Source organism: Vicugna pacos, chromosome 34 (genome assembly GCF_048564905.1).
Source record: "Vicugna pacos chromosome 34, VicPac4, whole genome shotgun sequence".
Lineage (NCBI taxonomy): Eukaryota > Metazoa > Chordata > Mammalia > Artiodactyla > Camelidae > Vicugna > Vicugna pacos.
In genome coordinates, this window is record NC_133020.1 from 2,134,703 (window position 1) to 2,151,632 (window position 16,930).

At 40.4% G+C, this 16,930-nt stretch overlaps 1 protein-coding gene across 3 annotated transcripts in view; it reads right to left on the reverse strand.

Annotated features, from left to right (window-relative positions):
• Positions 1–1,239: 1,239 nt before the first annotated feature.
• Positions 1,240–16,930, reverse strand: part of BICD1 (BICD cargo adaptor 1) — a 169,152-nt gene continuing 153,461 nt past the window's right edge. The window contains exons 9-11 of one of the 3 annotated variants that reach the window (XM_072954441.1): positions 16,665–16,673; positions 7,947–8,022; positions 1,240–2,746 (exon numbers count right to left, since the gene is read on the reverse strand). In XM_072954441.1, coding sequence (XP_072810542.1) covers positions 2,659–2,746; positions 7,947–8,022; positions 16,665–16,673 — 173 coding nt within the window. In that variant the 3' untranslated portion in view covers positions 1,240–2,658. Of the gene's footprint in view, positions 2,747–7,946; positions 8,033–16,664; positions 16,674–16,930 lie in introns of all 3 variants that reach the window. The other 2 variants (XM_072954440.1, XM_006199979.4) reach the window with 2 other exon arrangements.

The window sequence follows — 16,930 nt, forward strand, 5'->3', positions numbered from 1 at the left end:
TCTTACTGCTTAGGGACTGTTGTTTAATTTTGTGCTGAAAATTAGAAATTTATTTCCCAGTTTTTATATCTTTTTGGCAAAGTTTTGCTAAACTTCACATTTGTATAGAATTACTACTTCAAAACAAGCATTTCCCACTTTATTAATATAATGAACTTAAATTAAACTAGTATATAGTAGACTTACTGATAAACTTTTTATTGAAAGAAATAAATGGTTTTGTCTATGACCCAGTTTTTCAGCTGGTCGTAAACACAGAGTGAGGGAGCATGACTGCCCTCGAGTCGCACACAGGCAACACTCTCTGCTAACCTCCCTCCCTGCACCACCACCGACACTGACGAGGCAACATGGGAAGATGTTCTGAGGTACTTTTCAAAAAGGCATTATTTTCCCTCAGGCACAGTTTTATTAAAAGTCAACTTAGCAGCTACGCCACGTCTCAGGTCCAAACACAAGACGCTTGAAAAAGAAGAGAAAAGAAAAAGCGAGTTGCGGAGCTTCCTTTAACTGAACTCTAATAAAACCCACACTGTCTCACTGACGCTGGTGGCTGGCAGATACACCACCAATAAGATGAAGACAATGTCTAGGAAGACAAGGCAACGGGCAGAAGGTTAGGCTGCCATGATCAGGACTTGATGGCGATCTGACTTGATTTTCTGTATTTTAACCTGAATCTCTATCTTGGTGAAAATCTCCAACTACCCCAAGTTGCATAATAAAGGACACTGTTGAAAATAGCACTCGTAGAAGGAACTCAAAAAATCTCTTGGTTGCTTTGGTAACAGTGACCTCTAACAGGTGTGTGACTGATGAGAGCTCCGACCCTGTGCTTGGTAACTTACCCATGGGCTGCCATCTGGGATGGGCCACTCCGCTAGTGCACCACCTGCTTTTGCTCAGTAAGCTGAGTGGCTCCTCCTAGGCCACCATTGTTAGAGCCCTGCATCGTGTGTTTGTTTTGGGGGGGGAAGGTAATTAGGTTTACTTATTTATTTTTTAGAGGGGTTACTGGGGATTGAACCCAGGACCTTGTGGATGCCAAGAAAGCACTGTACCACTTGAGCTATACCCTTCCCCAAGCCCTGCTTGTTAACTACCTTTTGTGTTAATAGTGAGGACTGTTTGTTTCAAAGAGAAGTTACAGGTTATCATTACATGAAAAGGTCAACTGTCCTGGTTTTAAACAAGTTAAGGCTACCTGACTAGACAAGGAATCAGGGCTAGGAGCAGGTGTGTGGGCAGCACAGTTAAGGAGCCCGAGAGCGTTAGACCTTTCAGCTCAGTTAGCTGTTTTCCTTGTTTGTCAGGTTATGTGCGAAATAAATTTTGCTATGAAAATCCACTGCCTTAAATTAAGTCATCAAAGTTACCCAGCAGAATCTGTAAATTAACTAGGAACATGTATTATCTCAATATAATATAATGCTTGTAGGCACCTGAGTGTTTGTCAAAAGTAGACAGTGAGCTAATGTTCATCCCCTGTTGTTTTTTGGCAAGGAGGATTCATTATGCAAAAAAACCTAACAACAAAACATACAATATTAATCAAAATTTGAACACTTTCTGGATAAATTAATTAACCAAAGGCTGACTTACAACTACATATGTATATATTTTCTCATTTGTACTTGATACCTTGTAGCAGGAAAGACTCATAGTAGGACCCTGAATGTGGGAAAAGTAAACAAAAATTCTGTTGTCATTAAATAAACACACCATTGTTTTTTCCCTTCAGGTTATTTAGCCTTCTTTAACATCAACTCACACTCACACACACACACACACACACACACACACAAAGGAGCAGCACCAGGGCAACTAATTGTCTGCAATTAAAAAAAAAAATTAAAGATGCCGTCAAAAGTTGAATAAGTCAATGAATCATAACATAGTCTCTTTTTTTAGATTTACTTAATAACATCCAGTGAAGAATTCTAGTTTAAAAAACAAAAACAAAAACCCAGCAGTTAATGAGCTACTGATTAAAGTAAGTGCAGAATGACTATCAGTGTAGCAGCAAAATCCAGTTCCGGTTAACATTCCGATGCACCTCATTTAGCATTTTGTGCAGGAAGAATGACCACAGCCTGGGCCAATTCCAGATTTCCAATGAAATTAAAACTCACACTTAACTGAGCAAAATACGTGTCTTGAAAAATAAGTGAAGTTCACTTCTCACTGAAATGATTTTTATAGACATAAATCATGTGGCAAATAAAATACAAAATAAATAGCGATGACCAAAAATATTAGAATCAACTCCTCTAGCTGAATTTGAAGGATGAGGAAAGGGGATTTTACAATATATGTATTTTTACATTGTCTTAGGTCTCTCTCATGCTATCGAGGTAAAAGCCAGCCATCTGAGATACATATTTCCTATTTCATTTTGTTTGGATTTAAACTGAACTGAAGCCATTTGATTGCAGACGTGTAGCTGGGACTTAGAGAAACCATAGACTGTTTCATCACACCGGAGTCTGTGCTTTGTGTTAATCTTCTCCACTTTCTCCCATCTTTCCAAAATGATGGACGTTAATCCGATCCAACATCTAACCACCGAGAAGAAAACACCCCGTGGATCTTGGGCAGTATCCTGTGTGTGGCTACAAAATGATGGCCCCAGGTGTTCGTCGGCGGGGGGAGCGAAGACTAGGGGTGAGGAGGCTTGGAGAGACAGTGGAGAGGGGCGCACTGGGAGCTGGGGTGTGGCTGCTCCTCGGGGACAGCTGTGTCAGGACTGAAAACAAGAAACAGGGTGTCAGCAGGAAACACACTTACAAGGGGCGAGGCACCATGCTAAGGGTTCCACAGGTGCACTATATTTGCAGAAGTTTTGCACAGAAAATGGCTCAAATCGAAAGCATGCCAAGACAACTGTGGCTCTTCCAAACAATGCAGGAATAAAAAAAGAAAAATGCAACGCTCTAAGGAAATATGTGGACTCCTCCCTGCGGTCACTTTTTGTAAGGTTTCGCACAGTCTCGTTTCCCTAGGTCTCTGGGTTAGCTGCAAGATTTCTTCAGCTCAGTTCTTTACCAACTTAAGTGTGTCCACCAGTCATCTGGGGGAGTGATTCTGATTCAGTGGGGCTGGGTGGGACCTGAGAATCTGCATTTCTAACAAGCTCCCAGGGACACGGACGTGCGGGACCAAGGCTTTAAATGGTGCCGCAGTTCTCTGGTAGACCCAGATCCAGCAGGCTAACGAACTTGCCCGTGGAAATCTAGTTTGTCTAAGGGTTCCTTCCCCCTACCTGCTTTAGCTTGGTAACGTAAAGGACAGAAAAGCAGGTATGTCACGCAGACTTCCAAAATGACTTCTGAGAGCCTCCAGTTTAAATGCACACAGGAATGCTCGGGCTCTTCAGAGGCCTGATGATTAATCTTGAAGAATAAGGAAGCAAATGTATGGAATTTCCTAATGTAACACTACAGAGCACATTCGGGTTCAGACCGTTCAAAACGTGACAAGTAAGGGGGAAATCACACTACGGGGATTTTTTTATTTTTTAATTGAAATAGACCGGCATTTTCCTAAAACTCTGTTCTTTCCTTTGTACTTTGAAACTCAATACCATAGAATTCATTTCTGCCAGGAGTGTTATTTGAGAAAACTATTAAAAGTTTATTATTATTATTATTATTAATTTAATCAGTTTTTAAAGCTAATACTATCATTGAAATTACTAAAAATGAACATTAAACAAATAATTTTGGTGCTGAAATTAGCCTTCATGTATATCTCTTGAATTTTAATACAGAAATGATAAATATGTACAATACCGCTCTGCTTGGGGTCACCTTTACTTCCCAAACTATTTGAACTGCTATAAATTTAGTTTAAAAGGAGATATACTCTTCTGTACTAGTTAGGACACCCAGTGCTAAAAATGATTTTTCCTGTCTATTTTTAAAATGTGCTAGGTGAACAAGGGAGAGCTGGAGGTTCAACGCAAGAACTAAGAAAATATTGCATGGCAGAGTCAGATGGCCTGGGAAATAAAGCTGCTGACAGACTTTCCCACAGACCTAACTGAGTTTCTTCCCGTTAAATCTGCATGATTTAGAACGAGTTTCTTTTTAGGGGGCGAAACATGTTTTTCAACCTAAGTTAACAGCAAGCAGCACAGGGTGGTCACCCTGCACAAGAGGGCTGTGTTTGAAGGCCCCATGGGGTTCAGAGAGGAGGGAAGACACTCATCTCTGTGTGACCAGCTGGAAGTGTGCAGCGATGGCTTGAACACAGGTTACGGCTACTTGGCCCAACACATTGTCATTCATGATGTTTTAACGTTTTCTGCATTATTTCAGATTTCTTACATAAAGTGAGAGGTTATAAATAGTTCATATTCTAGCATTACTGTTTTAAATTTACATAAAATGCAAGTGCCCTGTGTGTTTCATGTGACAGAAGCATATCTTTTGGCTTACCGATTAAGGAATCACTTCTTAAATGTAAATACTGGATTTGATTAATCCTAATCTAATCTAACCTTAAATAGGGATTGGATGAATTCTGCCTCAGTTCTGATTGCTAAATACCTTCAGACGCCCGCTCGTCCTTCATCCTTTGCATTTAAGAGCCTCTGTTCTGTAGCAGACCACGTTGTAAACAGTAGGGTTAGGAAACCATCGCTATTAAAATATGCAAATGGATATATCTTCAGAAAATTTCTTTTCTTTTCCAAGTAAGCAATTACTTGATAGAAATGGAAAGGTATATATATATATAAAATATTACACCTAAGGCTGCAACACACTGGGCATTTCTTTTCATATCATGATATCTGATATCTATAAACAACCTTAAAAATTGGTCTCTACAGTGGAATCAATCTGTAAAAAGCATATATGGAAAAGTTCTCCATTTTCAAAAGTGACAAATGCTCTTTTATGCAAAGCTATAGGCCTAAAATTTTAGTTTTAATCTATGTGTAAGTTGAAGGCAGTATAAAACAATTTTTATAGTGAGACACAGGGATAGAAAACATCCAACCTGAAGTCACTCAACATTCTTAGCACCTTTTGTTTCTCATTAAATAAACTTTCCTTCTTGATTCAGGGATAACGAGCCAGCGTGGTGGGGGTGAGGTCTAGCTCAGCAGCAGAGCACCATGCTTAGCATGCACGAGGTCATAGGTTCAATCCCCAGTACCTCCGTGAAATTAAAAAACAATATAATCAATAAACTGAATTACCTCCCTGCCCCAAAAAGAGTCAACATGGCTGATTTAAATACTCTCTGACTTTGCTCCTCACAGTATCACTAATGGGGCAGGGGGCAGGTGGTGGGCCCCCTTGCAGTGCAGTGGTGTATGGGGATGGTTAGGAGAAAAGCTGCTAAGTCACTGGGATCCACTGCTTTCAGGATGGGTGACCGTGGACAAATCATTTTACGTCCTCAGATCTTGGTTTCCTCATTTAAAAATGAGTCTAATGGCCGCTTGCCTTAGAGGAACTGTAACCATTAATAAGTGTAGAGAATTTAACCGGTGTCTGGTGCACAGGAAGAACACGAAGGTTGGCTATGTATTAACTTCTTGCCAGGAAGAAGTGAAGAGGGCAGTGAGGGCATTAAGTTCGGTACGTTTGGCAGTGGGCGTGAGTGGGAAGGAAGCCAGCCATCATCCTAGTGACTCTGCAAAGGGGAGTCTTCTCAGGTCTCTCTGTATGTTATCATTTCTCTGTGTGGACCACAGGGAGGGTCAGCGGACGCCTGCTCTGGACCAGGCTGTATTCATGTGAGTAGAAACAAGAAACATCTGTAATTCATTAAACTGCTTTCCTTTAAAGTCAATCATCCGTGTGGAAGTAGCAACCAACCTAAATCCAGTAATCTCGGAAGATACGTAAGTGGGGCACATAATCGTTTAGTCAAACTGGTTCTCAAAAAAAAAAAAAGGTGAAAAAAAATTAATCTTCAAATGATTCCTCATTAGCCTTTCCATTTCTTATCTAACTGAAACATCTAAAACAGTAGCCTTCTCCACTCTTTGTCCTAGCAAACGAGAGAGGTTATGAAAGACACTGCAGATCTCGGTCTTGAGGAGTGGTTAGGTACTAAGGGCAGTTAGTAGTCGGGACAGACACTGACAACACACCACGGGCCAGGCCTGTGCCTCGCCGAACCTTCCCCAGTACCCAGCCTCTCTCATTAAGAGTCAAGAACAGAATCTTAGCCCCCAAAAGCAGCCGTCCAGGATCACACAGGTGGGACTAAAAGCCAAGCCATCTGACCCCAGAGCCATCCACTCAAGCAGTCAAGTGACTGGACTTCTGTCGTGTGCCTGGCACCGTCCCCAGCTCTGGGAGGGCTGGGGGTGATTCGCGGAGAACGTACTGTAGGTTAAGAGCCCATGTGCTTGTGCACCACACACACAGAATCCCAGTGGGATGGATATGAGCATTTATAATTGTATTTAGTTACTTAAAAATTGAAATTACTCTACAGTTGGCTGCTGTTATAAAATAGCATTCATCAATGAGTGAAGGACCTTCCTGGAATAAAAACCCTGTTGCTGGAAGTGGTGGGCACGGCAGACTGAGACATCAATCAGGAGGCAGTGGCTTGGGGCCTATTAATCACATTCTTTTTCCTGCTAACTTGGTGTCCCACTTAAACAGCTGGCTGCACAGCCACCTCAGGGACAAAGTCACACTGGGGTTTGGCTGCTGCTGTGTTTCTGGGGAGGACTTGCGGGCTCCCCAAGTCTCTGGCTCTAACCCGTGACCACATGCACCTGCCTCTGACGTGTGCCTCTCAGACATGCATGGAAGTATATACGGGAGTGTCTCTACTCAAAAGGAGCCTTGCTCTGGTAGAAAAGCAATGGCCATATTAAAATAAGGAGGGAACAACAAGCAGGCTATAAAAGCCACAACCAGACTATAAAAGCCTGGCACCATCAGAGGCCAAATAACTGGAGATGAAGGATTACAAGAAAATGATGAGGTCCCGATGGGGTTGCTCTGATGCTGTGTGGAAGCTGGCCCAGGATGAAGATAAATTCATGATGGATTCGCAAAGCTTTCATTGGAACAGAAATTGTTTAGCAAACTCTCCAGTGTAGTGTCCAGGCAGTATGTAAACCAGCCTTTAAGATTCTTCAGTTAGTGGGGAGAGTATGGCTCAGTGGTAGAACGCATGCCTAGCATGCACGAGGTCCTAGGTTCAGGCCCCGGTACCTCCATTAAATAAATAGATGAATAAACCTCATTACCACCCCCTAAAGTTAACTAAAAAATTAATTAAAAAATAAGTAAACATTAAAATTCTTCAGTTAATCTTAAAGGGCACTACCACTGCAATTTCCTGAATGCCCATTACAAGGTTTTTTCCACCTTTCAATTTCTTTGGGGGGGGTGGTATTTAGGTTTGTTCATTGATTTATTCTTAGAGGAAGTACTGGGGATTGAACCCAGGACCTCATGCATGCTAAGTGTGTGCTCTACCACTTGAGCTATACCCTCCCACCCCAATTTCAGTTTTAATGAGGGCCCTACGTGGACAGAAAACAGAAACACTTTCATAAAGTTGTCTTGGACCAGACATGAGGTATGTTTTATACCCTTCCTGATTGTTTGTCTGAGAAAGATACTCCAAGGAGACAAAAGACAAACATCCGAACAATTCCAGGTTTTCTATTTTGGAAAGTAATGAAACGCTGGACTGACCCAAGTGTTTACTCACACGAGGGAGCTGAAGGCAGCCTTTAGTCCACCAGCTGGTGGCTTTTGAAATACACTCTAGGTTCCTTGTACTTCCACTGGGCACATGTGGGCTCCAGGTATCCAATGCATGTTTCGTACAACCCGTGTTGGAAATAAAACGTGGCAAATGTAATCACGTATCGGCAGTCACGATGCGAGAAGGGAAAGCTTGGAGTCTATGGATCTGACATGCAGCTGGGTGGGAAGAGAAAGGATGTCTGAATTTACCTGACAGTCGGGCAGTCTTGCCTCCCGGCTAGTTGTGAGCACTGTGGCGGTACGGAGGCAGCAGGCTGCTGACAATCTATAAGAAACTGATAAATTAGACACGTATACAAAGAGATGACAGAGCCACGTGTTAGTAACGGCGACTTAAGCAGTTGCCTGCGAGATTTAGTGAGGAATGTGCGTTCACACAGAAACGGGGTTAAGCCTTTTTTTTTTTTTTGAATGATGCCATTAGGAAAAACAAGACTTTTTTCTTAACTAGACACAGCATTTAAAAATTAGTGACTCAAAATTTGTAGTGAGATCTCTCAAGTCATTAGGACCTATGTGGCCATTCATATTTGGTATTTGGACATATCTAAAAATACAGGATCTATTAACGTAATGAAATTGCTTCAAGTTCTGAACTTGAACATGGTGGTAGCTACTTGCTCAGCACTTAGAGTCGCTATTCCAAATGGAACGTATTCAGATAACTGACTTTATTGTCAGACACATGGGCATATTGTCAGTCTCATAGGGACCTTGAGAAAAGCATGCAAAAACCAGAGTTTCTCATGATTAATAGAAGGATGTCAGAGAAGGAAATCATCTCTGCAGTTTTCTGAAAATAGACTTTATTTATCAAAAGCAAGAACTGTCAGAAATCTTAGAATGTTTATTTTATATATATGTATATATATATTTATATATATGTATATATATATACATATATGTGTATATATATACATATATATAAAATAAATTCTTAGTAACTTGGACTGATGGAGAAAAGCTAACCTGAATGGGAAATCCACTTTTATTTTTGCCATTTTAGAGTCACATAATATAACTCGTGCTAGCTTGACAACGTGCTAGCTGGTAAAAACCCATGCTTTAGCTGATCAGTTATGTCAATCATCTACTCTAAGAAAGGCCACGGGCTGGGTGTTTTAAACTAATCAAAGAGCAACCTGTTCACTGGTATCAGGCTGATAAACTAGAATCACCTGTGAAGCTGGTTAGAAATGGACACATTCTATTCCTACAAAAAGATTTTGCAAAAAAGTTGGAATTAGACTTAAAAAGTCAGCTATTTGTAAATAATTGTGGCATTTCCCCTTGCTACTGCCTAGACTATGCATTTGCTTAGCAAACCTCTTTCCCTGTATGTTAGATAGATAATATTTAAGCCAAATTATCAGAAATTCTGGATTTACAGCCTCGAATTAATGTCTTTACTGAAATTTACATTCAAAGGCTTGTATCTAAGTCTCCCTTGCTCTAAACCCAACATATTCTCTTATTAGAGCAAAACCTGCTCATACACCTTCAGTATACCGAAATTCATGAAAATTGTTGATGTGTTGTGCAAGACATTGGAAACACACTGAAGCTGTCTCTGTTACAAAGAAGAATGTAAGACAGGCTTGTCTCAAGTTCATTCAAGAGAACAGTCATCGCTGAAGAGACCCTTTTATAAGGTGGTATTTGTCGCAGAGCAACATGAATTATTGCATTGTAATAGAAGTGAGATCTGATTCTCGTTGAGTAGCTGGTATTCAGGTGATCATACACAGTAAAAGTCTTTCAGATATAACAAATATTTCCATTTCCTTAGCTTTGGAGAACTCTTTTTATTTTTTCTTTTAAGTCTGTTTTCCCATTTTGCAGCTTGAGTAGCTCAGTGATTTCCTTTTGTAGAAACTCAAGAGTCTTAAAGGGTGAATTCCTTTATGCTCTTTGTATCTTTTCCAACAGCTCTCCTGTGTAAGTGATAATTTAGGAATCGCTGGGCTAATGTAAACAACCACTTTGACATGGTCACCAGACCCGCAATTTTAAGTTAACCAGGTGTGTGCTGCCCTCTTATGTTGTGTTTGGGTAAATGCAATGAATACAAATGAGCATGAACACTTGGGCGATGACTCTGGAATCTGGCCTGTCTTTCCTATGTTGCCAGGAAGGGTATAAATAAAGCTCTTCTATAGCAAAGTTTTGACCTCTGTGTAATGAATGATAAACGCTAGAATTAGAGTAATTAGAGTGTTTACACGGTTCAAGTTCTTTTCCATCTCTCACTCAAATTGGAAAGTTTTTTGGTTTTGTGTGTGTGTGTGTGTGTGTGTGTATGATTTCTTTTTTTTTTTTTTTGGCCAATGCAGTCAGATTATCATTCATTTGAAATATGCTTTGTGATGAAATTTAGAAATCAGTTGAGCAGGACCGCAATGCACTCTCTTAATGAACTGTTTACTCTGTGGGGGAGATTCCTTACATTTGTATTGAGTACCAGTTTTTTCCTCTTTAGAAGTTACATCATCTCGGCTAATTATTATTATTATTTTGTATTTATTATGTACAACTATTTGGCTAAGTGTTATTCTTAAGGAACAAAAACAAATTCTGTAGATAAGGTGGTGACAGGTTTTAAAAAAAGAAATTTGAAAAATAAGTGTGTTGCTCTGACTCAACTGTCTTCTAAACCCCTTTTCTGGGATCGACAGCCCTCCAATCACGGACTTGGCTAAACACAGCCGAGCAGCGCAATGTGTGTTTAGCGTGTACTTTGTAAAATGAAAGGGGTGGGCTGGCAGACTGAGAAAACGCCCAGCTCTGAGATGCTGGGGGCTTTACACGATCTCGCCTGCTCTGTGCAGGGTCTACACTGGTAGACTCGCTCTTGAAGAAACCAGGCCTCATTTCATCGCTTCTGAGGGCATAAAAGATGAGAATGATGTGACTTAAGGAGGAGGCATTTCGGAACCTCAGATGCCACTGCTGTCACCTGGGGGCACCAAAATTTCATCTCAACCGTTCAGCAATCAAGTTACTAAACTCCCATTATGTGTCGGAAACTGTGTTAGGCAGTGGGGATAAAAGGAAAACAGAGAAGACAGGATCCCTGGTCCACTGGGGAAGACAAGCAGATTCAACAAACAAAGTGTCACGACGGTGATGGTGGAGATGGTGGAGATGGTGGTGATGGCGGTGATGGTGGTGATGGTGATGATGGCCACACCTAGCACTTAGTCGTTGCTTACCATGCGCCAGGCACTTAATATGCACGTTCTCCTTTAACCTTTTTTTATTAATCCCAATTTATGGATGAGAAAATGGGGACCTAGGTTAAGTAACTTCCCAAAGTTCACTAAGAGGTAGCGCTGGAATATGAATCCAGAACTATATGACCCAAGGGCTGAACTGAACTTCACAGACACATCACTGCATTGCTTCCCATAATAGGGAAATGCAGGGAATCTCAGAGCAGAAATAATTAAGTAACCGAAGCGGTCAGGAAATGCTTCCTGGAGGTTGTGACATCTAGGCTGTACACCTGAAAAAACGAATTAGCAGAAGAACTTCTTGTCAACTATAAACTGTTTATGGCCTCTAGTAGTAGGAATAGAATATTTTATAAAAGTAAAGCATTCACTTGAAATTCTCAGAACTGAATTAGGTAACACTGTACATTAATATTACAAGGTCACAGGCCTGAGAAATGTCATCGCATACTCAAGAGATTGTTCATGCCTCAAGGGCAGGGATGAAAAAGCCATGTTATTGCTGAAAGCATCTTATGTCCATCTTGATATATCCATGAAGAGTCTCCTTGTGACATTCCTCCCCAAACAAAGGCCTCGAGTAGAAAGGAAGGTCAAAAAAAGAGAAAGAAGGAAAGAAATTATTTGGTGAATCAACATGATGTAAGTTCTCCTAGGAACTTTATATCAGTTTTGAGTCTTAGCAATACTCTGGAGTGGTTATTTGCAGTATCCTTATTATGAGGAAATTAAGTATTTTTGATCTATGGGACGATATCAAAATTGCATGTATCCTGCAACAGTTTTTTTTTTCTAACATTTTTCGTGACCTCTCCCACCAGAAACAAACACAGAGCTTGGCCTCACCGTAGGTCGTCCACAAACGTTTGCTGATTCAATTAATATGATCACCATACGTGCTAACTTGCCCAAGGTCACACAGCCAGGAAGTGGCGGAGGAAGGATTTCAGCTGAGACTTTTCTGATACTAAGGCCTGCTTTACACTCGCTTCTCTGGTTGCCTCTCAAATCTACACCAGCTACCGCTACAAAATATCAGGGTCACGTGGTCAAAGGAACACGTGAGAACGTCATCAGACCACTGACAGTCACTTGAAGGTCACCAATTACCTCTAAAACACAAAGCAGGAATGGGGATAATATCCAGTTTTTATAAAGAGATCGCTGAAACTCATGAATCTCACTGGCAGGGAAAGTCTTGTCCTATGGTTTTCCCTCCAGCTTCTCCTATTTTTAAAATTTCCAATGCAATTTAGAAAATTAACCACTTTTCTGAGAGTCAGTGCCTTCGGGAGTCCATGAGCCCACGTGGCCGTCTGAGCTGGGAGAGGGTCTCCAGACGAAGGAGGCCAGGGACACCTCTATGTTTCTGGCTCCACACGTGGCTTGGGTGGCCGTGGTGGGAGGTGGCGAGGACCACGTGGGGCTGCAGGGCGGCTTCCTCAGTGCCCAGATGCTCTCAGGGACACAGAGCTGCAGCCCTTTGTGACACACAGTCTTCTACGGAATGGCCTGTGCCCCAGCCCCTGGTTTTTCCAGACTTGAGCACTAGTGCACCCCGACCATATCATAAGATCTTGTTTTCCATGTGTCCTTCCATCATGACCAGAAACTCCAAGAGATGCTCCACACTTTACCAGGAAAACGATTCCTGTCCCCTGGGTTTTCATCAGGCCAGGTAGTCCAAGCTCTTCCTCACGGGACACGATTTCAGCCTTCCTCGGCGTCCTTTCTGCTCTCTGACCACAGTCCAGTTTGTGCACAATCCTCTAAAAGTGAGGTGCTCAGAAGGGACATCACGTGTAGTAAGAAGTCACAGCTGCAGGGGAGTGGCAGAATCTTGCATCAGCTCAGACACCCTGATGCCGTGAAAAGAGCACAAGCCTACAGGCATTTTTTGGCAGCCCCATCACACTGCAATTTCATAGACGCCTACTTGGTTTAAAGATGGTGCTGTCAAGTCATGCTTCCTCTATCCTGTACTTCTGGTGTCTGAAATTCCAATGCAGTATTTTATATACTTTTACCTGTATGTCAGTCTCTCTAATAAGTTTCACCTTTTCCTACCTGATGCATCTTTTAGACCCTATTGTGTCATCTACCACATTAACTTCCTCTCTCCTTTTTATTTCTCTCTCAAGTCAGAAAATGTGATCACCAGACCTTGCTTCTTCTAAACTCTAAGCAGTTTGAGGACTGGAATAAATAAGTTTTAATTCAAGGAAACTCAAAGGAAAAAGATATATACAGAAGGTCAGAAGCACGAATTCTAAATGAAAATTTGTACTTGAATTTCATCAGACTTTCTTCTTAGCAAAAAGCATTTTAGAGTGAAGTGAAAATGGTCAAACCAGTATTGGAGAAAACCAAATCGACGATAGTATATGAAATTTGAGTAATTATGTTAGTAGAAAAATGTCAATTTTTATACACTGTGCACCGACGTGGAAACAAAAATTGCATAATTATTTTTTAAAAGTCTCCTGAGGAACTCTGAATATTTGTGGATAATGGCACAAAGTGCTTTCCATAATTAACTGATGGCATGCTTACACGCACACTCAGGTCTTAAGTGAGGGTTTTGCACAACAATCCACAGGAGCAGGTAGTGGGTGCATCACAATTTCCTTCCACTTGCCAACGATACTCTGCAACAATTTTCTATGGTCTCTTTGCCTTCCTCTTTATTCACTTTTCTCACTCCTCCGTGGTCTTCAACTTTCCTTCCTGTCAGCACGAGATTTAGGTCCATCAGACAGATCTTACTGTTTAGATCTGTGCCCCCCCAGCCAGTAGCTGAGGTACAGGAAGAACTGACTTCACTGTTCTGAGCCTCAGCTTGTCTGTGATGTGAAGACATTAAATGTCAATCTTACAGATCAGGTGAGAGAGTGTTCGGGAAAGCGCGGAGCCCAGGGTCCATGGACAGGAGCCGGTCATCGATCAGACATGACTGGCCAAAGGGAGGAGTCGAGATGACCTTGAGGTTTGCATCTGCTAGAAACAAAGCCATGGCCATTAACAACAATGAAATTGAAAAGGCAGAAGTAGGTCATATGATGAAATCATCTCACCAAGTCTTTGCCCCTATGATTACTTTCATCTAAAATGCTCTTGTCTCCTCTTGGACTGTTCAGAACGAACAAGTTTCAGTCTTTATTCCTGATCACCCCAGGAGAAGTGTCTGCTTCCTCCATTTATCATTTAGCATTTATCCCATCTCCTCAGCATTTCCTGTGTACAGCCTTTGACCTCCGCTGTCCTTGCAGTGTTTGTAAATTCCTCAGTCACGCTGCGCAGTTGAGAGCAGAGTTCCCTGCCTTCTTAACACTTATTATTCTGTTTCCCCACAGTAGTTTGTCTGGGGAATTTGCATGAGTTGCAAAATACCTGCTAATATACCGACTTCGCCTTCCTAAAGGATCATTAGATTTTTTTTATTGGTTACATTACTTAAAAAAAATTTGTTTTGCTTTTCTTTTTTGGGGGGGGGATTAGGTTTATTTATTTATTTTTAATGGAGGTACTGAGGATTGAACCCACGACCTCATGTATGCTAAGCATGTGCTCTGCCACTGAGCTCTACCTCCCCCTTAGTGGTTACATTATTAGTGCCATTGTGTGATGGATACACCTGAGGAAAGGCGAGTACAATTTAGACATTTCTGTCATCATAGCAACATCCTTCTAACAAAACGAATGAGAAAGAGAAAATACTCTCTGATAAAGATTTTTCAAGCCAATACTAAGTTATTCCTCACTAAATCTACAGATGATTAACAGTGTGTTAGTGAATTAACGGAAAAGTTAATGGAAAGAAGGGTCAAAATACATTCTCCTTGAGTTCATACAACGTGAACCCTTTAGTGGTCCTATGGACACCTATACACACAGACTGAAAAAACAGACATATACAGTAGAGAATTTAGGAACATCTAAGAAAAATTTAAGATAAGAACATTATATCAAGAAAAATAATCAGGAGGGCATGAGACCAAAATATTTATATGAATATAAACAGTAGTTAGAAAAAGTTGAAATGTTTTCAAAAATCTAATGATGAATTCAGTGGTACGCTGGCACTAATAAAAATGGATAGCAGTGAATAACTTTAAGCATTTTATAATCAAACACATAGAGTTGTCTATCTTGTCTCTTTTTGCCAAACATACCACATATTCTGTTAACACAAAGTTTCTCTTAAAGTACCCACAGGTAAGACATAACATAATGTCCAGCTACTCAGGGGTGTAACCTGCTAATTTACATCACCAGACACCTCAGCCTTAACTTTAGGTCAGTGTTTAACATAGAAAATCCCATTATTTGTTTATACCCTTTATAGTCTAAGACAATCATTATTCATTAAAAATTTCCAGGAAACAGCGGAGACAGGATTGTTGAAAGACATAAAAAAATTTCAGGATAGACAATGCAAAAATATGGCCTGGTAACAAATGTTTAAAAACGTCTGGCTCCGCCTTCGGATGAATGACAGCTGTGCATAGTTTATCACACTTTGGTGACAAGCATGAAAACTGTCTTCAACAATGTAGAGTCAGAGCATGACTTGCTAAGAAGGAGAGGGAGCATTTTCAGACTTTTCAGTGATTATGGATTAGACAGAGACTTTCACCCAGCTTTCCATTCGCTGTCCTGACAAACTATCATGACTAGCTGAGAAAACAAAGCAATATTCACAATCTATATTTATTTCAAACCTTGCAAAAGAGAAATATAAAAATGCTCTGCAGTATCGTCAACTTTCTGCTTCTGAACAACTTACAGTTAAACCATGAGCATGTGTGTAATCAACAGCCTACGTAGTTAAGAGACGGAAGACACAGGGGGAGAGGGTGATTAAATACAGTGGCACCAAGAGGTAAAAGTACATTTTGCTGCCAGATTCTTACACCAATTAAGTACATTTTAGAAAATAACCTTTTGTTCAGAAATGACCTTCCCAAGAACACTGTCAGCTGGCACAGAGTTAACTCAGGATGCTATGATGATCTGTTCTCCTTAAGCAATGTCAGTAATAGCGTGTATCAGATGAACACCAGCTATACCTTTGAAATGTCAGAATCAGTCCATCATCAAAAAGAAACAAAGGAGAAATAAGTTAAACTACAAGCAAGAACCCACTAAAAAGATCAAGTGAAAATATATCCCAAACAAGGAAAATATGAGACAGCACTCAGTGAAATGTGTTTGCTTTTCTTATTAAATATATATATACATATATACACATATATGTGTATATATATAATTTCAAAAAAATCAACACTAGAAAACATTATGAGAGATTCAGGGCATCCTCTTCTGTAAAGCGATGGATCTGAAAATTATAGCCTTTCACCAATTTCAGTTATGACATGTAATCCATATTTTGGGGGGACCTCAGAAACCCCAAAATGCACTGTCTTTACAAGCAAATTAAACCATAGGTATAACTTGGTTAAAGGAAAAGCAATATGTTTAAATGTTAAATATTTTTAAAATCCAAGTTTACAGAAGGTGCTTATTCAGTTTTCGAAGGAAAGAATAAGGATTTACAATAACAAGCTTCCTAATGTAAAAATATTTGATTTGTAGAAATGTAACAGAAGCAAAGCTCTTCAGAAATAAATCTATTAAAGAAAATAAGGTTCACTCAGGTTTATAGTCAACTTACCTCTTTTTGCTTTTGATGTCAAGTAGTGCATAAAAAGAGAAAAAAATTTATGTTTAACTGAGTCTGCTGTCATAATGGCTTATTCCATAAATACTTTCCCAGCATAAATGACTACACTATAGTTGAGTTTTTTTTTTTTAAACAGGTTCCTATGAATAGAGGTGGAGGTAAAACTGCCTGGAAAGCCAGAAATAGGTATTTAAGGTGAACCAAGAGGCACCCACATTGGTACTTCCTATTCTAAATTTCTAATGTCAGTTCCTATG